The 24,659-nt window shown below is 36.7% G+C and overlaps 2 protein-coding genes across 7 annotated transcripts; one reads left to right on the forward strand and one right to left on the reverse strand.

Moving 5' to 3' along the window:
• Positions 1 to 6,262, reverse strand: LOC133864751 (transcription initiation factor TFIID subunit 9). Of its 2 annotated transcripts, none has more exons than XM_062301163.1 (3): positions 6,082 to 6,262; positions 3,114 to 3,379; positions 1 to 397 (listed from the first exon to the last, which is right to left on the reverse strand). In XM_062301163.1, exons 2-3 carry the CDS (start codon positions 3,369 to 3,371, stop codon positions 128 to 130), a joined length of 528 nt encoding a protein of 175 aa, XP_062157147.1. In that variant the 5' UTR covers positions 3,372 to 3,379; positions 6,082 to 6,262; the 3' UTR covers positions 1 to 127. The 2 variants fall into 2 exon arrangements, with proteins under 2 accessions (XP_062157147.1, XP_062157146.1); XM_062301162.1 differs by having other exon boundaries at positions 3,114 to 3,389; positions 6,082 to 6,261.
• Positions 6,263 to 16,450: 10,188 nt separating this feature from the next.
• Positions 16,451 to 22,793, forward strand: LOC133864420 (probable nucleoside diphosphate kinase 5). Of its 5 annotated transcripts, XR_009899507.1 has the most exons (8): positions 16,451 to 16,606; positions 16,903 to 16,992; positions 17,714 to 17,938; positions 18,875 to 18,982; positions 19,146 to 19,255; positions 20,349 to 20,449; positions 20,551 to 20,585; positions 22,517 to 22,793. XR_009899507.1 is itself a non-coding variant. In XM_062300752.1 (7 exons), exons 1-6 carry the CDS (start codon positions 16,554 to 16,556, stop codon positions 20,580 to 20,582), a joined length of 618 nt encoding a protein of 205 aa, XP_062156736.1. In that variant the 5' UTR covers positions 16,451 to 16,553; the 3' UTR covers positions 20,583 to 20,585; positions 22,517 to 22,789. The 5 variants fall into 5 exon arrangements, 2 of the variants coding, with proteins under 2 accessions (XP_062156736.1, XP_062156735.1); XR_009899506.1 differs by lacking the exon at positions 22,517 to 22,793 and having other exon boundaries at positions 20,551 to 20,845; XM_062300752.1 differs by lacking the exon at positions 20,349 to 20,449 and having other exon boundaries at positions 22,517 to 22,789.
• Positions 22,794 to 24,659: the final 1,866 nt, after the last annotated feature.

Here is a 24,659-nt window from a genome sequence, read left to right on the forward strand (position 1 = left end):
TGGATGAAACAAATTATTTTGTCATACTTCATTCCAATAGAAATCAGCATTATAGTGGACATGTTGATGTTTTTACTATTGCTTAAGACCAATAGATCTAATTGCTCTTGTACAGTTCAAAAAGTTTTCACTTGGGACGTTTTGTGAGAGGAAAGGACACTCTTTGAGGAGTATGCTGCGGCATATCTGTCTTCTGTTCTTGTGAGAGGTTGGGATCAGCACCCTCTTCGTCCTCCTCGGTTTCTTCAACTGCAGGGGAAGGTTGCTTCTTTGGGATTGCAAGTTGGTAGTTGGGGCTGAGCAGCGTGTCCTGTTCAGGCGGGAGAGGAATACCAGGGCCAGCTATTGACCTTGGCAATGGTATTTTGTTCCGGTTTCGAGCCAGCTCTAGTAGGACCTGGTGGATGATTAATTGAGTACATGCATCACATATCTTTCAGCATAAAATAACACTGGTTATTATGGGGGTGAGAGAGTTTAAGCCGAAATCTTGTCAAGTGAACATAAAATGTGAGTACGAAGAAAATTATGCATTAAAAGCTTATGTAAATCCTATTGTTGCAAAATATTCAAGCAATATCCTATAGTTTTTTATTGGTGATTTGCTACATAAATTGTGGCAATAGCAATCCAAATCGACCAAGAAAACATTTAGAAATAGTTAAGGAAACGTTGCCTCTGCCCCAAAGGCCAAAACTACTGATACAACATTAGCTAAGAACGTATAAATAGTTAAGGAATTCTGACCATAGTCTGTGCAGAACTGTTAGAAATTGTGCTTTTCAAAATTTTCAAATATCCACTTGCAAACTCCATGGAAGCTGCCTCCAAGTTCCTTTTAAGTAATTGAAATAGCATTAAAAAGTGGAAAGTGCAACCCAGGTGCACATGAAGCATACAAGAGAAACACTTAGCTACAAGGAAAAAAAAAAAAACCATGAAAACTAAGCAAATAAGAAAAGACAAATGCAACTATTCCAAGGTAAAGACTAAAGAGACTAAAGCTTCACCACCGTCCTCTCGCGGTCCTCGAAGATTTCTTTCCTTCCAAAATACCACAAAAGGCATGCAAGCACCATCTTCCACAGTTGCACTATGAGGGCTACCAAATAACCCCCTCCAACACGCAAACAAGTCTACCACTTGTCTAGGCATGACCCAAGACAGCCCCACATGACTGAAGATAGCATTCTATAAAGCACAAGCAACCTTATAATGGAAAAGAAGATGATACACAGACTCCATGTTCCTCTTACATATACAATATCAATCGACCACAATGACATGTCGCTTCCTAAGGTTATCCATGGTAAAGATCTTTCTTAGGGCGGCTGACCAAGCAAAAAAAACCGCTCTCAAAGGAACCCTAATTTGTCAAATACTCTTCTAAGGGAATGGAATGCTTTCATTACGAAAAATGACACTAGAAAGATCTAACATCAAACAACCCTCTTTTGGAATGAGCCCAAAAAAACTTGTCTCCATCTCCCCGTCTCACTCAAACGGAGTACAACAAATTGAAAAATGAAGCAAAGATATCTACCTCCCAATCATGAGCTGCTCTAATAAAACGTAAGTTTTATAATGGGAGCCACTAGAAAGCTTCAAATGAACAACTACAAAAGCATTCTTAACGCAAACAAAACTATATCAATTCGGAAAAGCTTCCTTAAGGGCCTTATCCCCACACCACAGGTCATGCCAAAATCTAATCTTGAAGCCATCTCCCACTTCAAATCTGGTATGACTAAAAACCATCCCCCAAACCCTCCTAATATTATTCTATAACCCCACCCCATACAACCCAAGAGACTCATTAGAACACCACTCACCTCCCAAGCTGCCTTATTTAGAACCCACCACAACTCTAAATCTAGAAGAGAGCCAAAGTTCTTAACAACTTAAATCTTATAAGAGACTATTAGCTCTTGAACTTCAACAACTCTCAGAGATCACTTCCATAGTTCACATCAGAGAAATCATACGTCAATAAATAATTTTTTTTTAAAGGTAAGAAAATAAATAGCATTAAAAAAGCGTATAGGCGCCCCTAAGCATACATGAAGTATACAAAGACACCAAAACAAAAGAAAAACAGAAATCAAAGGAAGAACACCTGGAAAAACCCAAAAAACAGAAGAAAGGCTACATTAAACCCCTAACCTCTTGCCTCTAACCCGGCTAGAACCCACACCCCAAGCATCGAAATTGATCAAGCATTCTACATTCTTAACCTCTCTTTTCCCTTTTTTCTTAGGAGCAGAGGCAGAGTGCTACCCTTCATCAACTAAAGTCAAGAAATCCAGAAAACTCTTCTCAGTCCTCTTGAAAAAAAACACCATCGTGCGAAAACAAGACCTAGCATCTTGCACTACCCTGGGGTATACAACAACCCCTTCCTCAGGATCATCCCCCTTCGAAGATTCACCCACCTCGAAGACCTAAGAAGACTGCTGGTCCCTCCAAAACATACCAAATAAAAACTAGGGAGAACACTCATACACCTAGGAGTACAGCCTCAGTGGAAACAAAAGCCACTGAAAAGAGGAAGGGAACCCCCCAATGACAAACGGATACGAAAAAGCAGGCCCAACACCACCAAATGAGGGCTGGGCAACCGAAGCCCCTCCCCCACCCAGCATCGTTGAGGATTGGTCCACAGACCCGATAGGGAGATGAGAAGGAACACCCAAAGACTCCGCTAGTGGAACATTGATCGCTGCCACAACCTCAAGAATCAGAGAAGCGTCCATCTGTGCTACATTGCATTTCTTCGCTTTCCGGTAATATCTCTATACCTGCTTAGAATCTGACAGGAAGATGGGAGCCCCACACTCCGACATCACCGGACAAGACAAGCAAAGCCTTTCACCCAAGGTAGCCGCCCCTGTAAAAGTAGCTCCGAAAGATTCAGACCCACCAACAATGCCAACTGGCTCGGGAGAAAACCCCTCAGACCTAAGAGAAGCATTCAAGGACGCCGAAGACAAACTTAAGGCAATAAATATATTACCTTAATAGCTTAAGGCAAACTGAATTCAATTTCTAATGGAGTTTAAAGACCAAGACATAGATGATTTAGCATAGTATGGCAGATTGTAAGCCAAAGTTACCTCTCTTGGTGGTGGTTGGGAGAAGCTAAGATTGACTTTTGACTGAATGGCAAGCTTGACATCATCACAGTCTATTGCAGCCTTTCCAGCATGCTCGGAGTAGACCTGTGAATCTGTCAATATATCAACTACATATCGATACCACAGTTCCAGAAATTGGTGTATAACACGAGGTTCATAGTCCTCAACACCCATAGATTTCAGCAGTGACTTCACAATCTGAGCATCCCTTGGCAAGTCCTCATCTCCCTCAGCCATTTACTTTACTGTTCACACCTAAATCAGGACAAATGTTAGGGTTCTCCAAAAAGCTTTAAAGAATAGATATCACCCTTCCTAGCCAAGCAATTCTTAAACCAACTTTTGAAGCATCCATATTTCGTTACAACCCAATTGAACTATTGACAGGACTCAAAAGCTAAATGAGAATTTACAAAATAGATGGGTATTGTGATTGTACAATAAGTCAGACTGATACAGAGAAAGCTCATAAAAAAAAAAAAATAAAAAAAAAAACACAAGCAAGTGAAAAGAAAATTCTAGAGTAGAACAGGCATTACTAGGAAGATACATATTTGTGAAAAAAAATCCAAAACTAGCCCAAGGAACCAATCAGTTTATTCAGCTAAGGCAGTTTTGTACATATACCATGCTATTACTAACAATCCTAAGCTGTACCAGTTTAAATGCTTTCATGCATCTATTCAGAGTAATAGGAGCCCAAATATGTAGGGTTTAATTAGATGCTTCATTCTTGAGCGTGAAAAGTCACAAGCCAAACTAATAGAATGCCAAGCCTTGTCTATGTGGATTGCAAATTGTTATCAGAACTACGATACGGACATATCTTGGAGATCAAGCAGAGGCTACGTGGCAATACCGTAGGCCTCACGCTGGCAGTGAATAAGGAGTAAATCTCCTTATTATTTACCAGCCTTTATTTCCTCGTCTAATAATGAAAATATATTCCAAATAAGGTTATAGGCTATTCGTGAGTATTGTTTCTCACTAGGGTCTAAGTCAATGACGGCAAAACCTAGCGTTGTAACATGTAATTATTATTCCTCTAGGGTTCCTGGACGATGTAAATGGCGGCTAGACCTAATGGTTATATCTTATGACCTAGCCGTCTCCTATTTAAGCATAATCCTAATGAATAAAATATCATGCTTGAGTATTATCAAAACCTAGAATATATTTTGGTGTCTTGGAGGTCACGGCTCCCTCAAAGTAGCCCATATCCTTTTCCCTTAGTTCTTGTGCTGTTTGGTTCACATCAGGTGGTATCAGAGCAAGGTTGATTGTTTTCTACAACAATCACTGATCCATGCCCATCACCATGTCTTTCCAAATTTTCTTGAGTGCAGAGCAACAAGCAAAGCTAGAAAAGATGCGGTCAGGATTCCTCGCGTGGAATCTAAAATTCACCAAAAAGATGGAGAAGCATATGAGAAAAATTAAAAGTTGGTTTCCACCACGCCCCTCTCCAACAAGCCAATCCTTGCTCATAACACCTACATCATCAGCTACCACCATCACAAAAAAAGGAAGAAAAGAGCTGTTGAAGCAATAAAAATCCATCCACACCGGCGTCCCACCAAACCACCGTCGACCAGCCGCAGATCAGCCCACCTCAGCCGCAAATTTAGAAAGCACCGGACCCAACCTTCCAAACGCGCCGTCATCAACTCACGCCGCGCCTCCACACCTTTGGGAGTCACTTGTGTTCACTGTGGTGGGAGAGAGATAAAGAAGATAGCTTTTGCTTGGCTTTAGTTCAGAAAAAATTTTTAAAAAAAAAACACTGGCAAGGTCTTTCTCCGGCGGAGGCAACGTGGGAAGACTAGGTTATGGTCCAAGCTCAATTTCCTAAGTTCTTCCTTGGGGACAAGGAAGTTGTTAGGGGAGAGGAATGATATGGACATATCTTGGAGATCAAGCAGAGGCTACATGGCAATACTGTAGGCCTCACACTAGCAGTGAATAAGGAGTAAATCTCCTTATTATTTCCAGCCTTTATTTCCTAGTCTAATAAGGAAAATATATTCCAAATAAGGTTATATGCTATTTGTGAGCATTATTTCTCACTAGGGTATAAGTCAATGACGGCTAAACCTAGCCTTGTAACATGTAGCTATTATTCATCTAAGGTTCTTGCATGATGTAAATGGCGGCTAGACCTAACAGTTATGTCTTATGACCTAGCCGCTTCCTATTTAAGCATAATCCTAATGAATAAAATGTCATGCTTGAGTATTATCAAAACCTAGAACATCTTTTGGTGTCTTGGAGGTCACGGCTCCCTCAAAGTAACCCATATCCTTTTCCCTTAGTTCTTGTGCTGTTCGGTTCACATCAAACTATGGAAAAAATTAGATTTTAGCTTTTTTTAACCTCTTTACGTAAGGAAAGGTTTCAAAAATAGTCATCTCTTCTACTGAAAAGAACTAGTTTTTTTTTTTTTGATGAATGAGTAAAATTTTTATATCCAAAAACACAAATTTTACAATACACTCCAGCAAGTCAAAACAACCAGCTGGAAACAAATAAGATCTTCATAAAGCAGAAAAACAACTCCCACTAAACAACAATACTCACTATCTATACAGGAATATCTGCACAACCAAACCAGGAAAATTTACAACTTGACAATTACTAACATATCAATCAACACAATCAACCCAAAAACAATCACTATGAGCCAAAATCACTACCACGAATACTAGTAGGAATTCCCCAACTACTACACAGTCTATCATTCTCCAATGACTTACGGTATTTTCCCTTACCCATCAATCCCCCAACTACTACTGAAAATAACTTGAATACAAAGAGAAATGAAAACCCCCAATGCCCAAATTGGGGTTGGGGATTCGGGCCCCAACAAGCTCTTAACAACTTTAAAATCTTACGGGTTTGCCATAAATCGCAACATTTAAACCAAAAAAAAAAAAGTTAAAAGGAATACCTTTGGTTCTACTATGGCCGAACCTCGAGAATTTTCAAATCCGCCGGCTGCTGAAGCGAGGAGGTCCAGTGATGGTTAGTGGCCCCAAGAGGTGCAGGGAGAGATGGGTGATGGAGAAGAACCTTGAGAGAGAGAGAGAGAGAGAGAGAGAGAGAGGAGGAGGAGTAAAAAGAACCGACAATAGGAAGACAGGAATTAATAAAATAGAAATGATAAAATTAAGATAGAAAATGCTAAAATAGGAAAAGAAAGAAAAACAGTGATAAAATTAAGGAAAAAAAAGTAAAGTTGGTCCACGTAGTTTGGATTTATTAATTTTATTTATAAATCGCTCCGCGACTCCGCGTGAATCAAAAACAATTTAAAGGTTTACGTTTCTTTCAAAGAAAAAAAAAAAATAAAAATTTAAAGGTTTATGAGTAAATTTTAGAGATTCTGTCTACAACTTAACAAAATCTGTTTGGTTATCATGTCAAGCCCAATAAAAATACTAAATGTGTTACTTTTTATTAAAAAAAATATAAAACTAACAAAAAAAAAAATCTTAAAAAAAAAAAGAGATAAAAAGAAAAAAGAAAAAGGAAGCCGGCCACCCTGGTTGGCAACCACCCCTTTGGGGATGGTTTGCGAGCCACCTCCATGGACTGGAGGGTGACTCCAACAACCACCCCCAGATCTGATCATGGTCGGCAACCATGAAAAATGACAATTTACTCCCATAAGTAAATTTTAGAGGTTCCGTACTTCCGTCTACAACTTAACAAAATCTGTTTGGTTGTCACGCCAAGCCTGATAAAAACGCTACATGTGCCATTCTTTAATAAAATAAATATAAATATTTTAAAAAATAAATATATAAAACTAAAAAATAATAATTTTCTTTAAAAAAAATAAAAAATAAAAAAGGAAAGGGGTGGTTGCCGGCCACCCCTTTGGGGGTGGCTTGCGGGCCACCACCATGGGCTAGGGGGTGACCCGAATAGTCACCCCTAGATCTGTTCGTGGCCTGCAGGCACCCCTTCCTTTTGTTTCTTTTTCTTTTTAAATTATTATTTTTTTAGTTTTATATATTTATATTTTTTATTTTTATTTTTTTTGATTAGCCTTTTGATGTGCTTGGGTATAGTTCTCCTTTTTTTTACTCCCTTGGTTTTCTTCTTGGATACTCATTTAATTTTATTTTTGTTTACTACTTTTGTCTATTTTCTAATCCATTCTTTTGGGTAATTTTAAGATTTTTGTTGAAATTAATAGGATCACGCAAAGGAGGGAAATCTTTTGTTTACTACGCGCCTACCATATATATAGAAATAGTAATGTTAGAAACCATCTTTTAATTTATTTTTTTTATCCTCTTAAAATTGATGTGATTTCTAAAAATATCATTTGTTCAAAATTCAATAATAGTCTATCTCACATCCTACATTTAAGGAAGATAATGAAATTTAGAGAGTTTGTTACTAATGCTCTAACTATGTGCTTTTTGACCAGGTTCGCGGCATGGGTCATTTGTGTAGGGATATTACAAGTGCTTGTCGTTCCAACAAACGATGGCAAACGGTTCGTACAGTTGACTGCACGATGGTAGTCCAATCAAGGAGATCTGATACGACAACAAACATGCAATAATGAATCGCCTAAAGTACTAGTGAAGAACACTAATGAAGTATTCGATAAAGAACCCAATAAAATGGGAGTGGAGAGGGGAAGATATGCATACTTCGAAATAGAGACCATTACCTAAGGTCGCTGTCAATATGGTAAGTGGACTTGGTGTAATGTCCAAGGTATTATTTGAGTGTTTAAAATATGAATTTGATTAACTAAATAATTAGTTAGGTAAAGTGTGATGAAAATGCCAAGAAAACGCTTAGAAAACAAATAAAAATGAGTTTCGGGAAGTCGGGTCTAGAGGGGTCAAGAATCAAGTTCGAACGGAAGTTGTAGGGAATGAAAATTCATTCCTTGGGGGTGCTGTCTGGACAACCAATACCCTTGTTCGGATAGCAATTGCAGAAACTCAATTTTATGGCTATTGAGTTGCGTGTTTTGACATCCACTTAATCCGTCTGGACAACACGCAATATAAGTCGAACATGAGCTATTTTTCAGCTCATTTTCGCATACCATTCGCCCTTCAGCATTTTCTCTTGGGTTTTCATCTAAAACTCATATTTCTTGAAGATTCAAGCCTTTAAACTCAAATCCAACCCCAGAAATGTGATCTATGAAGCCCGATCTATGTTTTCACCGTTCAATTTGAGGTAAAATCTGAAATTCATAATTTCTCTAGTTTTGGGTTGATTCTTGAGAGATTATGTTTAATCTTCTAATATTTCTTTAGGTTTTGCACATTTTAGAGCTTTCTAAATGATCTCCAAGCTCCGGGTTGCATTTGGGTGAATTGTTGATAAGTTCTCCAAGACCCTAGTTTTTGGGTTGTTGTTTAAATTGTAGTTTTAAGTGCCTAAGCCTAACCCTAAGATTATCTTATGGGTTAATGTTATTTGTGTTTGGGTTGATGAATAGAACCCTAAAAATTCTATGAGTTTTTCATAGGTTAAGCCATTGAATGATTCAAGAGCTTTTGGGACGTTTAGAGTTAGAAATGCTAAAATGTTGTGCAATGTATTGATTTTAGTGATACATTGCAATTCGTTGGCTATGAATCCATAGTTGAGCCCAATATCCGCATAGCCAAAGTAAGTATTCTACTCACTGAGAAAAAGATATTATGTTTTACGTATTTTATAGAAATGCTAATGATATGTTTGTTTTAATTTGAACCGACAATATGTGGATTATATGTGTTTGAGTGTTTCTAAAACTTTCAATTATATTGAGATATGATGATGATGTTTAAGTGACTTGAGATATGAATATGAAAGTATGATTTGGAGTGTGTTTTGATGAAGTTTTATATGTTTTAAATGACGAGTATGAAAGTATGGATTGAAGTATGTTTTGATTGAGTTTTAAAGTACGGTGAGAATGAGACATGATTTATATGATTTATGATGAGAAAATGACCCGTTGAAATGTTTACGTGTTATGAGAAAGGTATGTGCTGAAAGCTTGAACATGAAAGTAAATGTAGATGATTTAAGGATGATAGCATGAGCATGTGAAAGACCACTGGGTTCCGTCCTCATTGACACTGTGTTGTGAAAGACCACTGGGTTGTATCTCCATTGGCATTGTGTTGTGAAAGACCATTGGGCTACATACCCATTGGCACAATGTTGTGAAAGACCATTGGGTTGCGTCCCCTTTGGCATCAAGCCCAAGTGAAATGAAAACATGAATGATGTACATGAGCATGCATGATGTTTTATGTGATATTTTAAGTTGTTTTCATAGCTAGATGTATCAATATGCCTATGCGTTTGAATGGAATAGTGCATATGTATACAGTTACAGCTAGATTGCATTGATGAGTTTTCATGTTAGACGTACATATATGCCTATGAGGTTGAATGGAACAGCACATATGTATATGTTTACGGCTAGACTGCATAAGATGTTTTTAAAGGCATTGTGCTTGATTGTGCTTAAATACTTGTGTTTCCCAAGGTTTGGAAATGCTTGTATCTCTGTATAGCAATGTTTGATGCCATATGTTTTTTACTTAGACATGCCTGTATGCTGGTATTTCCCAAGGACTAGAAAGCTCGTATACACGTATAGTCACTACAATAAAAAAAAAAAAAAAAAAAAGGAAATTTGCTGACACGTCACTAGCAGTTCGTGACGTGGATACCACGTCATCACTGATAAGGCCGTCACAAAATGGCCGTTCGTGATGTGGCAATTTTCCCACGTCACTCTTGGTTAGTGACATGGTAATTTCGCCATGTCGGTATTAGGTGACGTGGCAAATCCTACCACATCACCAAATATACTGAGGTGGCAATCATGCCACGTCACTAATGATAGTTACGTGCCAGTTTTACAACGTCGCTATCATTAGTGACTTGGTCATTTGTTCACGTCACTACAAGTAGTGACATGGCATTATTACAATGTCATTAAAACTTATGACATGGTAGAATTTGCCATGTTACTATAGTTAGTGATGTGGCGTATTTGTTGCGTCACAATTTGATGACATGGTAAATTATACCACGTCACTAATAATAATGACGTGGTATAATTTGCCACGTTGCAAATGATAATGGCGTGGCAAATGTTGCACGTCACTTTTTTTTTTTGGTTCCTTTTTCGGAATATATATTTTAAAAAATATTCGATGGTTGACCTAGTAGACAATTTACCTTTCCTTTAATCCACCAGCAATCACAATAATTTACATTTTTAAAAGTTATTAACAATATTATTGCAACGATTCAAAATCAAATTAGTAATTTCAACAAACATACAATAAAATGGGTAATAGTTATGAACAAATTAATTATAGCACTAACAAAACACAAGTTATATAGAAATTACAAAACAAGAACAAAAAATACATTCCGGCCACTTCTTCATGCTCGTTGATTTTCGTTAGCACGATGTGCAGGAACGTGCGACGGCTGTGTATTGGGTGTGACATTTCCTGCGAATGATAAAACAAACACAGTCAGTAAATAAAATAAAAAAATAAAAGTACTTCTTGATGCTCGTTGATTTGTTCAGGAACATGCGACGGTTGAACACCTATTATTTTTACAACATATTAATTTTGGTCTGTGATTTTCGATTATAAGATAGAAGTATCGAAAAATAATTTAATAAGATTTGAAACCATTTTGAGGTAGTTAATATAACTCTATAATGTCTGGTAATATTAAACTATATAGGTAACGATACCTATTATTTTCATAACATGTTAATTTTGGTCTATGATCATATGGATATCTAGCCATCCAAAAGACACATAAATCAACATATTGACAAAACAATATCCCATATACTAAGATAATGTAAAACATGCATATTGAATAAGTTCCAAAACATCACAGTTAACTAATAACATTGTTATTTAAAAAATTAACTAATGAACTCAAAACAATGTATAATAATCTTGGTTTGGAAGAACTTCAAAACCACAGCACGACCAACATGTTACATAGCAGATTCGTTCCTCACTAAACGCACTTGCACCCTAATCGCCAAAAGCAATTTCAGATGATTTAACAATTGATTTAGCCAACTTTATGTTCAAATCAAAATACCCACTAGATTTTCTTAAGAAAAACACTCCAAAACAAACTAAAAATATTAAATCTAAACATCAATAAAATACAAAATGAACTAATTAACAATGTATCTAGCAACCGGAACACCAAAAAAAAACTATACATAAATCAATTAACGGACAGTAGAAACTGGAAAAATAAATAAATTAATTAATTAAAATTTTTAGGGAATAATCGGTTGACTAATATTTCAAAAATATTAAAACTATACATAAATCAACACAAAAAATCAAATAATCTAGGGTAGCAACTAGGAAAAAAAAATTAAATTTTATACATAAAACGGGAGAGACACGAGAGCCGAGGTACACGGTGGTTGGTTCTTCATTAACTGGCCGAAGCTATGCGAGAGAGATTGAGATTAAAGAGAGAAAGAGTGTGTGTGTGAGTGAGAGATGAAACGAAGGAAGCTAGGGAGAGAGAGAACACATGCACCGGAGGATGAGAGAGGTAGAGAGAGAGAGAGAGAGAGAGAGAGAGAGAGAGAGAGAGAGAGAGAGAGAGGACTTATCGGTCGTGTACTTAGAATCCACGTTAGCTCTCTGGTTGAAAATGGAGGGAGGAAAAATGAGGGCATTTTAGTGAAGTTTTGTCCCAAAAATGCACGTTCAGCGTACGTGTTTTAGTTTCCGTCAGGTCAGACAAAAAAAGCTAACAAAATGGCTACATTGCAAATTTTTGTAACTTTGTTGGGGTTGATTGCAACTTTTTTACTTTGTATGCAAATTTGTAATTTTGGTGAAACTTCGGGGGGTAAAGTGTAATTTTCTCCAAATGTTTTAAAGTGAACGAATTTACAAATGGTAGCTGTTATCGTAAACGAACGATAAATATGAAATGTCAGTTCTATGCGAAAACTTAGTGAGTATTATACTGCTGAGGTGGTGAACTCACTCCTTCAGCTATACAAACATGGCTAACACGACGACCATATAGATGTTGATGCTTTGGTTGCAGGTACAGCGAATGTAGACGATGACCCAATAGCAATGTATTTAGGGTACTATGACTGAAGCTCATCACGACGGTTGCAATAATTGGACCGTGGGTAGTCTAGTCTTTTGTAGATTTTGTAAATGACTTGTGTTGCTTGTGTAATTAACTTTATGATTTAAGCCTTAAACATATAGACGATAAAAAAGCTTTGTATAATTAACAGTTGATGTTTTACAGATGTGATTTCCGCTGTTCAGGTTTATGTATTCCGCTGCATAGATGTTGACTCTGAATATCAAGTACATACTATGGGATGTATACCATATATTGGCTTTGTGACAATTAGTCATGCCACTGTGATAACTCATTCGTATTTGTATTAAAAAAAAATGAGGCGTCACACTTGGTATGATGAGGACTAATGATAAAGAGACATATACTCATGAATTGCTTTCCTTCAATGGGTGAAGCAACAACTCCTTACTGTTAGTATTTTGGCCTCATTCTGTGTTTGGACAAAAACACTTAAGTGTAAAGATGTTGTAAACAGAGATTTCACTATTCAGAGTCTGCAAGTCAGAAGAATTCAAGTTCCCTGTCAGCCGTCCGGACGATCGAGCCATCCCATCTGTACCCCCATCTGTCTACTGTTTCCATCCGTCCGGACGCTAGACAGACCAGCATCATCCGTCTGGACGAAGTGTTCATTCCGTCCGGACCCCATACTGTATCGAGAAGTTTTTGTGCCAGCTTGCATCCGTCCGGACGTTTTAGCAGCATGTCCGGACGCCCCCCAGTGCTCGATCAGTTTCTTATTTCTTTCCGAGTTCCAAGAAATGGAAGATCAATCAATCGTTCGGACGATGTGGTATCCCGTCCGGACTCGCGTCTCCATAAGGCAAGAATCGCAATTCAAATATGACCGCCTGGACGTCTGACAGCTATGGTCTGGACGCGCGTGCATCAAAGAAGGAAATTGTTGATTCGACTTCAACCGTCCGGACGATTGTCTATCATGGTCTGGACGCACGCATTGCAGATATGGAAATTGCATGTTGAAAAATAGCCATCCGGACGCTCATCCCCCATGGTACGGACGCTTGAAAGCCTTATAAGGAAATTACTTGCAGTGGACGTGCGACCGTCCGGACGACGTGCCATCCTGTCCGGACGATGCCCTTAAACAGGAAAGATTTCTCCGCGAAATTTTCAGAAAATCTTGTCGCACAGTTGTCTGTCCAGACGGCCCATGTCCACCGTCCGGACAGTGCCCAGGTATATTTTGCTTGACACTCATTTGAGCTCCCAGCCTATAAATAGAGGCCCCTGAGCACTGAGAACTGCAAGAATTCGGTGTGAATTCCATTAGAGCTTAGAGAAGTCATCAATCCCTCTGAAGTCGTTTTACAAGTGTGCTGTGCTGTAAACCGAAGTCTATCTTAGAGGTCGGCTCTAAGGTAAGGAGTTCCATTGAAGACCCCTTCAGGTAGGTGAACCTGGTTGGGAAGCGTTCGTGTTGGGTTACACGTCAGAGATCAAGGTACGACCACTGCATCGGTACATGTGAGTGTTATTGTCTTGTATCTAGCTATGTCTTCTGAATAGTGAAATTCCTGGGTTTGGCTGCCCCGGAGTGGTTTTTCTCTTAACTGAGTTTCCACTTCGTCAACAAAAATCTGTGTGTCATTTACTTTCCACTGTGCTTTAATTTTTGTTGACACTTATGCACACACTTTATTTTTAGAAGTCAATTCAATTTTTCACTTACCTTACTAAGTTGAGTTTAAATAGGCAAAATGGTAAATTAGGGATATCCTTCATTTTATGGTCTCGACTAATTGGGGCATAAACTTGGGATGAAAGGGATCCAGTGTAAGCTTGGTGGCCTGCAAGCACTTTCCTTAGTATGATTGCCGGAGTGGTTGATGAGTACCAAATATTGTATATTTGAACCACTTGATTTACATTAATTAGACCTTTAGCCTTGCTATTTTCTGATGTTTTTGTTAGTTTTTTTGTTCTTGTGTTTTATAGGTCAATAAGAGAGGAATGACAAAAATTTCATATGGAAATACATGAAAATTTGGAAGTCCTGAAAAGTCAATTGATCGAAATTTCGCCCGAAGTCGATCGATTGAAATTTCCTAGAACTTGCTTTTGCAGAAGCGCGCCAGAACACCCAATCAGGAGCGTCTCCATGACAAAAAGCAGTTCTCCCTCTGATTTTCGCAGCAGAACATGCTGGTTTCGTGACCTTGGTTGTCTCTAGCAAGAGAGGAACCCTAGAGGGGGTTAGAGGAGTAATTTTACATGGGTTTCTAGCCCCTAATTTCATTCTATAAAGCCATAGCCATGCCTCCTTGTTAAGGGAGTTCAGAGAACAGTAGATAGGTTTAATTTCGTGCATTTTGTAGTTTATCTCAGTAGCTTTTGTTCTTAGACACTTTCTCTTTGTAAAGCTTTTCTTTTATTTCCATGTTTGCTCTTCATTTTCTTGTGGTGTTCTTAGTCATGGAAGGCTAATAACCTCAACTAAGGTTGAGGATGAAACCTTTCCAGTGATGACACTCACACTTTTGTTATACTACTTACACATTTAATGCTATATCATATTTGTTGTTCAAATTCCATTCATTTAATGATTTATCTTTTGCAATGAATGTGGTTGATGGTAGATATATGACATTTAATGTGTTTCAACCGATGAATACATTGTTTTATCGGTTTGAATGATGATATCCATTGTGATTTGTTCATTGAATGCATACATTGGATGATTTGATTTCAAATGGGTACTCTTTGTGATTTATCTTTGAGTTGGATTCATTTAATGGTTCTAGAGTTTGTGGTTAAGAAATTTGAATGACATCCAAAACTTAATGTTCTTTGGGTGTTCAAGTGGGAACCAAGAGTGTGAGTTGTTGGATTTGGTTTGGTAGATTCCTTAGCCTTAGTTCCTTTTTTTATTTGCATATTTCACTTCATCTCTTTGCTAAGTGTTTTTGTTCTTTTTCAACCCTCAAACCTTTGGAACTAGGTTAAAATGAGATTGATTAGACAAGACACTAATTTTTAACCATTTCCCTGTGGATTCGACCTCGCACTTGCACACACTATATTGCAAACGATTCGTGTGCTTGCAAGTACTCATTAAAACTCACAACAGTGGTCCCATCGTTCATCGATGGCCCCTTTGCCATTGTTTGTTGGGCATGCAACAATCGATTGGAGATTTTCTCAAGAAAGGGCTAACCTATCGAGCATAGCCCAACTTAAGAGTAGATGGACTTTGTTTGGCATGATGGTAATGGGCTTTGCTGGGCCTAAGCGAGCCTGCAGGGGTTTAGGGTACCTATAGTAAATGGCATCACTGACTAGCAACTTAAGGTTATTGATTTAGGCATCGTTTGGTTCGCGGAACCCTTGGAATGGAATGATTATTCCTATAGAATAGTTATTCTTTTGTTTGGTAGAGGTCTATTTGTAGGAATAGTTATTCTCATTCCTTTACAAAGAAGAATACTCATTCCTTCAAAAAATGAGATGAATCTCATTTTTTTATTTTATTTTAACCCTTCAACTTTTGAAAAAATAAGAATTAAAAATTAAAAACAAAAAAAGGTTGAATTGTTGTGGGTGGCCGGCCACCCATAGAATAATTCGGATGTGGCCGCACCACCCTTGGAATACCCCATGGTGGACCCCTGAGGTACTCCGAGTGAATTTAGAGGTGGCTCGATGCCTCCGATTCACGTCGGGGGTGGCTGCAGACACCCTCGGTGCCTATCGGAGGTGGCCAAGGCCTACCTTGATGGCACCGAGGGTGGCCACACCACCCTCGAGTCCTTTTGTGGGTGGGTGGCCACTCACAACAATTCATAAATTTTTGGTTTTTATTTTTTATTTTTTATTTTTAGAAAAAATAAAAACAAAATTATGTCAGAATTTTTAATAATTTTGATTCAATTCCAGCATATCAAACAAGGCCTTAGGATCCACAATCTTTTTTATGTAAGAAAAACATTTTTTTTTTTTTAGTTCTTTATACAAATTTATATCATAATTGTTCAAAAAAGGTCTTATATCCTGCCACACAATTTCCAACTACATAAAATTTGGAGATTTAATATTTCAACACACTTTTCAAAATTTAGTTCTAACACGATGATTTACAATTATATAAAATTGTAACATATTTTTCAAAATAATAAATCTCATTGAATCGTTACTAATCAACCCAGATACTTTCTTCTCTCTCTGTCTCTCTATCCTCGTATATTATCTCAACTCTCACCTAAAATCTCACGCACATTCCATTTTCCCGCCCTCCTCTTAAGCATGACAAAAGCTATCGTTCTCTTGCTTATGGTTTTTCTCCCCCACAATCGCAGGTATTACCCGTTTGGTTGCCGAGTAACTGCGAGAAACAGCCAAAACTAATGATAATTATAAAAAAACTCCTCTTAACTAATCCAGATAATCAAAAAGCACCACTAATTGGCTTAGTAAGCGCATTTATACTATTTTCGTTTATTTTCCTCCATTTTCATAGCAAACAAACAAAGCGTTAAGAATACGAAGGTCGTAATATGTTAATTAATTGTCGTTAGTTTTGAGCACTTTTGGAATTGTTAATTTTGTATTTTGATTGAATCTATCTAATTATTATTTTTTTCCTTTGTTGCAGTTTGACCCTTCAAATGACGTTTCGCATTGTTCCGTTCCTTGCGAGATTTCTATTCTTCTTCCTTCTGGTCTCTGTGCCTTTTTCTTGCAGGTAAACAAAGCTAGGGTTTTCAATTTCTTTTAACTAATACTAATTGCCTTGCTTGGTTGCTGAGAAAGCTCGGGGGTAAGGAAACAAAAATACCATTTTGAATTTTACATCCTTAAAGTTCGTATATAGTCGGCTTAAATTTGCTTTGTTTGATGTTTTATGCTCAGTTCGGTTGCTAAAAAATTGTAGCTCATGAGCTTGAGAATAAGCACAGAAGTGTTATATTGATCTAAGAAAATTTATGAACCACCAAAGCACAGGATACTTCTTAGGGAAAGAATATCAACAATTTCAGTCATTTACAATCAATATAGAGAAATTTAAGTACTTCTCCGTTTAGTTGCTAAGGAACCCCAAAGAACGAAAGAAAAATGTGAAAATGCTATAATTGTGATTCATTAGCATTCAGTATTCCGTGTCTACCTTCATATGAAATTTTTCTTACCAGAAAATTGTGAATGACTTGTATTTTCCTCAACTTCTTCTTCTTTTTTGTTTTTATTTTTTGAAAGACAAATGTGAAAGAGAATATATAATGTGGATTAATTAGCATTCAGTATTCCGTGTCTACCTTCATCTGAACTTTTTCTTACAAGAAAATTGTGAATTACTTGTATTTTCCTCAACTTCTTTGTTTCTCTTCTTCTTCTTCTTCTTCTTTTTTTTGGTTGTGTGTGTGTGTGTCTTACTGGCCTGCTATGTGATGCTCGGAGAAAAATAGGTCTTCAAGCAATGGAAGTACACAGATGGAGAAAACATTGGCTATGATAAAACCAGACGGAGTGATCGGCAATTACACTGATAGGATAAAGAATGCCATTTTGGGGTCTGGTTTCAGCATTCTCAAGGAAACGATTGTTCAACTTGATGAGGACAGTGCAGCAAGCTTTTATGCTGAACATTCTACAAAGAGCTTCTATTCTAGCCTTGTCAAATATATAACGAGGTATCTGTTCTATTTTTATGATTGTTGCATGTTGTTTTTATTAAGTTTTTTTTTTTTTTCCCAAGTCAGAGTTGAGCCCATGAAATTGGTTCTTGAGTGGATTAACCTAACTGCTTAACCAGTGTTGGTATTTATTCTTTGGAAAGCTCCATATTAGTTGTCTGCATTGCTGCTATTTAGTAATCTGCTGGAATTAAGCAAGTTCAATTTTTATGTCCTTAGTTTTCTTCTTCAGATCTTTTTCAAATCAGAATTGAGCTCATGAAATTGGTTCTTGAGTGGATTAACTTAACTGCTTAACCAGTGTTGGTATTTATTCTTTGGAAAGCTCCATATTAGTTGTCTGCATTGCTGCTATTTAGGAAACTGCTGGATTGAAGCAAGTTCAATTTTTCTGTCCTTAGTTTTCTTCTTCACATCTGTTTCATAGTTAATTATATAACGCACAAAAGCAACCATGCTGATAATATGGCATAAATGTACTCTCTTTTTTTTTTTTTTAAATTTTTTTTAAATTTTTTAATTTTTTTACCCATGAAAGTGGTTGATACACTGAAAATTATGAAAACCATAGTTATGCATTAACTGTTGTCTTCACTAATTAGTTGACTGATGGCAGTACGTGTATCCAATGCATCAAACTATTCATTTTTGTACCATGACTTTTTGAAGCTTATAAGAGCATCCTTGTTTGGGCTTTTGAGTTCTTCTGAAGTTTTCATCCAGAAGAAGTCCCTGTCATGAGCCCTGCCTCTGCCTTTCTATACCCTTTATACCAACATTGATGTAGCTCTCATCATATTGAGGTTGGGTTTCTATACGGCTCTCATCATATTGTGTTTTGACTTTGATCTTTACTCTGCATGGTGAAGTTGCTTCTGTGATGGGATTGATTCATCCTATGGTTGCTCTCTCTCTCTGACTCAATTTTATCAGTGGTCCAGTGTTGGTTATGGTTTTGGAGAAGGAAAATGCTATTGCTGATTGGCGTGCTCTAATTGGGCCAACTGATGCGCACAAGGCTAAGATTACTCATCCTCACAGGTATGTTCTCATTTTAATGTGTGTACTTGTACCTGTTTTTCTGTCTTTCTCGTTCTTGTCTTACAAATATATGGTCCATTGAATGAACTAGTAAATGTCATGATATCATTGGTTATATAGTTCTTTGCCGGTTCTTAATTATAAGTTCTGCTTTTATATCCAGCATCCGAGCAATGTGTGGTCTAGATTCGGAAAAGAATTGTGTTCATGGTTCAGATTCTACTCAATCAGCTCAAAGAGAAATCTTGTTCTTCTTTAAAGACGTGTTTGCAGGTAAAATCCCATTCTCTTTTTTCCAATCAATATGGAAAGACATCTATTCTTTTTACACAGGGTGAAATTACACTTTACCCCTTGAAATTTGGTGCATATTCAATTGCCATCTTTCCACAACACACAATGATGTGATGAAATGAAAGCCAGTATGCCTTAGCTCAACTGGCGCTTCTTCCCCTTGTAAGAACAAGGTGAAGGATGAGGTTGTGTTTAAAACTTAATATTGGGTGCATGTGTAACTTAATGATAAAAAAGAAAAATTGGAACTAGACCACAGGTTTACTGCAGTCATCCCATACAGGGAACCGGGGTTCTTAGGAGGGAATGATTAACCATGGGGGGAGTAGATGTGGGATCTTTATTTATAAGGTTTAGGTATGTGTTCACTAAATTTGTGCAGTGTACATGAAGAGAACTGATAAGTTTCTTCAGAAGAGGAAAAAAAAGAAAGAAAAAGAGCATTGCATTGGAGTATTGGATGCGGTGGGATGCTTTTGCTCTTGTATGTAAACTAAAAGACAATATCTGTTCTTTACTTGTTATCTTATGTAAAATTTGTCAACTTTTTGAGTGATATAGCATGGGATATCGGATTGTGACTAACTTTTGCTTCAAACTTGTATATGCGATCCGTATGCTGATATTTTGTCGATCTGTGAATCTGAATATATGAAATGATGAACTTTGATCGTAATAACAGTAATTTTACCCTCCTTTTTATTCTGGTAGCTCCATTTCTTTCCCCAGTTCTGAAGCTTTGTTTGTTGAAGATAAGCGAGAGCAAATTAAAAATTGATATTGTAGAACTAACATTCCAAATGATGAACTTTGATCGTAATAACAGTCATTTTACCCTCCTTTTTATTCTGGTAGCTCCATTTCTTTTGCCAGTTCTGAAGCTTTGTTTGTTGAAGATAAGCGAGAGCAAATTAAAAATTGATATTGTAGAACTAACATTCCAAATCTTAATGTGCGATATCAACAATGAAATGGATGATTAGGTCTTGCTTGTACGATATCAACAATTAAAAATTGAGATTCCAAATCTTAATGTCCAATGTACGATATCAACAATGAAATGGATGATTAGGTCTTGCTTGTATGGGGAAGAGAAGAAGGTTCAATGTGCGGATATGAACATCAATTTGGTGAACTGAAACTAGAAGGCCTTGACTTCCATAAGACCCTCGTGTATGTTAACAAATGTCTAATACTTCATACTTCTGCAGTGCATTTTGCTTTCAAAAGAATTTTTTTGTATTTACTTTGGTTGCTGTATTTTCTTTTAACAGGTGGAGGAGCTACTGAACATGACGAACTGTAACTGGTACAAGTCTCTTCTGTCTTATATAATTTTCCAAAATTAGATAACTGGACTGCCATTTCCTTAATGGTGGTTAAGCCATCTGTTGCTAAAAGTTGTAAAGAAGTCCTCTTTGAAACCTTTTAGGTTCTTGTGATATAAATACTAAATACGGACTTGTCAGTGGGATCTATAGGTTATTTTAAGAATCTTGAAATGTCAGGTGATACATAAATTCCATTGTTCTGGCTATCTAGGCATAACAGTCCTCAAGCTTCTACTTTTATTTGGGCAAGCACTTCTAAATTAAAGCAAGTCGATGCAGATTGCTAACTCTGTATTTGCTACTATTATTTTTTTCCTGGTATGAGGTACCTTGTACATAAGTAACCAAGTTTGATTCAGTTCTCATTGGTAATTATCTAGTAGTTTCTTATCCGCTAAAAATCAAACAAACAAGAAAAGGAGATTGGTAGTTAATCTCAATTAAGGAGTTTTTTTTTTTAATTTTTTTGGGCCAAAAGATGATCTTATTTTAATCAGAAGATGTGATGTTGAGTTCTCATATGAGAATATGATGCTGACAATTCATTTTTTAGAACATAATCTGAAAATGTGGTAGGTGGAGATTGAGTCAGTCATTTAAGTTCAAGAGCCCGGTCATGGACATGTGATAGTCAGTGAATCTGCATTTATTGGAACTTAAACTGATTGAGATTACTAGGACTTTGACTTGTTGGCATGGTTTATTAGTGCTCAGAGTAATGAGAGAAGCCAAGATAACTCTTATTTGTCTCTCTTATTGTACATGCATGTGGTTATGCATCTAGCTAACTTTGTATGCATGCTGGTTGGCTTGGAAATTCCTAATTTCCTTTACAGCTTTCGATATGATAGAGGTAAATGTAATCTTGTTGAACTATTGTGTCTACCACTCCAAAATCATCAATGTGCTAAAATATTATAGTTTTGAGACAAGTACACATATACCACTTAAACTACCACCTCATTGTCAATGGCTCCCTTAAACTACCAATTGTGTCAATGTTATCTCTAAATTACAAAAAAATGTCAATGTCCACCCTAATCACAAAATTACCCTTCATATATCTATATATATATATTTTTAAAAAAAATCTTAAAATTATATAAAAGAAAAAACTAAAAATTGTAAAAGAAAATCTAAAACCAAAACAAAAAAATAACGTTTTTATTTTTTCCTTTATTTTAAATATATATTTTATTTTTTTTTTCTTTAATTGTTTTTTATTTTGTTTTTGTTCGAATTTCTAAGTATATTTTTGTCATATCGAAAAACTTTATGGTCATTTTTGTCTTTTTGATAATTTTGGGGGGACATTGATATTTTTTTGGTAGTTCAGGGGAAACATCGACACAAATGGTAGTTTGGGGGAGGGGGATATTGACAGTGAGGTGATAATTTGAGGATATGTGTATTTTTTTGACATTGATATTTTTTTGGTAGTTTAGGGGAAACATCGACACAAATGGTAGTTTGGGGGAGGGGGATATTGACAATGAGGTGATAATTTGAGGATATGTGTATTTTTTCCTAGTCTTAGTTATATCAACCCTGTGTAATGGGGTCTAAAAACTACTTTAACTATTACAGCTCCCCTCCCCTGCCCCCTTCAAGAGAAAAAGAGTAGAGGAAAGAAAAAATTTGCGCGCTTGTTAATATTACAATCTTATGCTGTAAAATATAGGCATTGTAATTAATGTACTATCTGCTTGTTCATTAGCTTTTCATAGCTCCATTGTTGGGCTGCAACCTCCAAGAATGTGCATTTAATCATTTTTATTTTGTTTTGGTACGCTATGCCATGTGGGCTGTTCCATTTTTCAGATTAAGTTTTAGACTCTTCTTTCTGGCATGTTCAACAACTTGGGGCTTCTCATAGTTTTTCTCCCCCCTCCTGATGTTTATTATGTAGATGGTCCATTCTTCATCAAACAACTGCCTCAGAAGTAAAGGTAAATTTTGATTTGTTGGGGGTTGGGATTTGGGGAGATGAAGATACAGAGAAGGGGGCGTTTGGGTTTTTGTTTTTTTTTTTTCTTCAATTTTTTTAATACCTAATTTTGTTAATAAAAAAACTATCGTGAAAATGAAAATGTTAAGTTGTTGTAGTAGTTTCCATGTAGGATGATGCCATGTCAGTGTGTAGAAGCATTGTAGTAAAAAGGATAGTATCTTTAGCATTTTCCTAATCCATATAGGGCTTAAACGGTATTGTGATTGCTTCATTTTTTTGGTTCTTTTCTTTTGGTTTAGAGACTGTAGAATTAAGAAAAATGTCTAGTATACACTTTTTGACATGTTGGATTCAAAATTTAATAGTAATCCATCCAAAATCTAATGATAATTTATGCTACACCATATCTATAATTAAATGTGCCATTAGTCTTGGAAGTTGCTTGAATTTATATTGTGGAGAGAGTGTAGTTCAAAAGCTACTGGCTATGGGCATTATCACAGCTGTACGTGTGAGATTTCAAAAAATACAGCGTAGATTGATGATTAATACAGGATTGCCCGCTCAATGAAAGAAAGGATAACAAGTTCCTAATTCGTGGCCAAGAATGGTGGCTTTCTCTTTGTGTTTGAGAGACAGAGAGGCCATAATTTATTATTCACATGTTGGTAAGATATTATTATGCTGATTTTTGAGGTTTTGAAGGACCTGGTTGCAAGACGAAACATTTGCTTAACCTTAATGCAAGATACTTAATTATTATTAATTTGCTGAAGATCCAATGAAAGGTGAGCTAGTCAAACCATGATGGCCACCACGTTCATGGAAGATAGAGGTCCACATCATACAAGATCTTTAGTTTATCTAAGGAAATTGAAGTGTACCACATTCCAGAAATGGTAAGTCTACCCCATCGCTTCTTTGATTCCTAAACCCTAGACATCTAGTAGATGCGGTAATTCACATGGCTTCTATTCTTTTTTCCTCAAAAGTTGCATCTTGGTGGGAGTGACCATTCTTTATTTCTTTTGGACTCTTTTCACCTCCATCTCGAGGAGTTTTCAATTCTGAAAAAAAGAAAAAAGAAAAAAAAGAAGAAAAACTTTTAAGATTGCCGTGACGAGCCCAATGACGTTAGGTATTTAGGATATCTTTTCTGATAATTTGATCAGAGTTGCGTTGTCACATATTTACACGTAGCTCATTGAGTTGTTAAACATCCTTAATCCCCCAATTACATGTGAAAACATATTTGCGTGGCTTACCTTGCTTGGAGGCGGCGCTTTTTTGCATGTCCGCTAATTGTTTAAGTGGTCCACAGTCCACACCAGTGGGTAAATTCTTTCTGTACGAAACCTTTGTTTTTTGGTATTTTCTGCGATGAGAGTGATGAAGCAGAACAATTAACCAAGTAAAATGTGCTTATGCTCATTTTAATTATCATGGTTTGCCTAAGATACTATTTATAATAGAATAGTCCAATCATGCTTGAGCGATGGAGAGGGAATCTTGAAAGCAGAAAATTGAATTAAAAACAAAAAAGGTGGCACTTATGTTGAAGAGAGAGTTAGATGCAGAAATCTAAGAGCTAGATGGTTGTTGTAGCTGCATATATGTGGGGCCCCATACGGGAAAAGGGTGCATTACAGACCAATCGGGTGTTTGGGTACTAGAGAATAATCCTGATCGCTGTAGAAGTCAACCCGACCCCTTTGGTACACGTGTAGGTCCGACATAAGATGATGGGAGTCACTTTGTCGTGACACGTAGCCAACTGCCATAACCTAATCCACTATTTTTTTTTCTTCTTCTTCTTCTTAGCATAACCTAGCCCACTTGCGCCGTTTGATACCCCCATTCAAAGCATGTATGGCAGGGACCCACGTGATTTGGCGGTGGTGCCCATGGTAAATTAATATTGAGATTTGATAATGCTTTTTACAAAGTGTTCTTTGTATTTTTTTTATTTTTTATTTTTTATTTTAAATATTGAGATTTGATAATGCTTTTTACAAAGTGTTTTTTGTATTTTTTTTTTAAAAAATGTTTTGACATCAGATAAAGGTAAAAGCAGTTTGTAATTTTTATGACTGTTTTGTGT

This window comes from Alnus glutinosa, chromosome 3 (genome assembly GCF_958979055.1).
Source record: "Alnus glutinosa chromosome 3, dhAlnGlut1.1, whole genome shotgun sequence".
In the NCBI taxonomy this organism is placed as follows: Eukaryota; Viridiplantae; Streptophyta; class Magnoliopsida; order Fagales; family Betulaceae; genus Alnus; species Alnus glutinosa.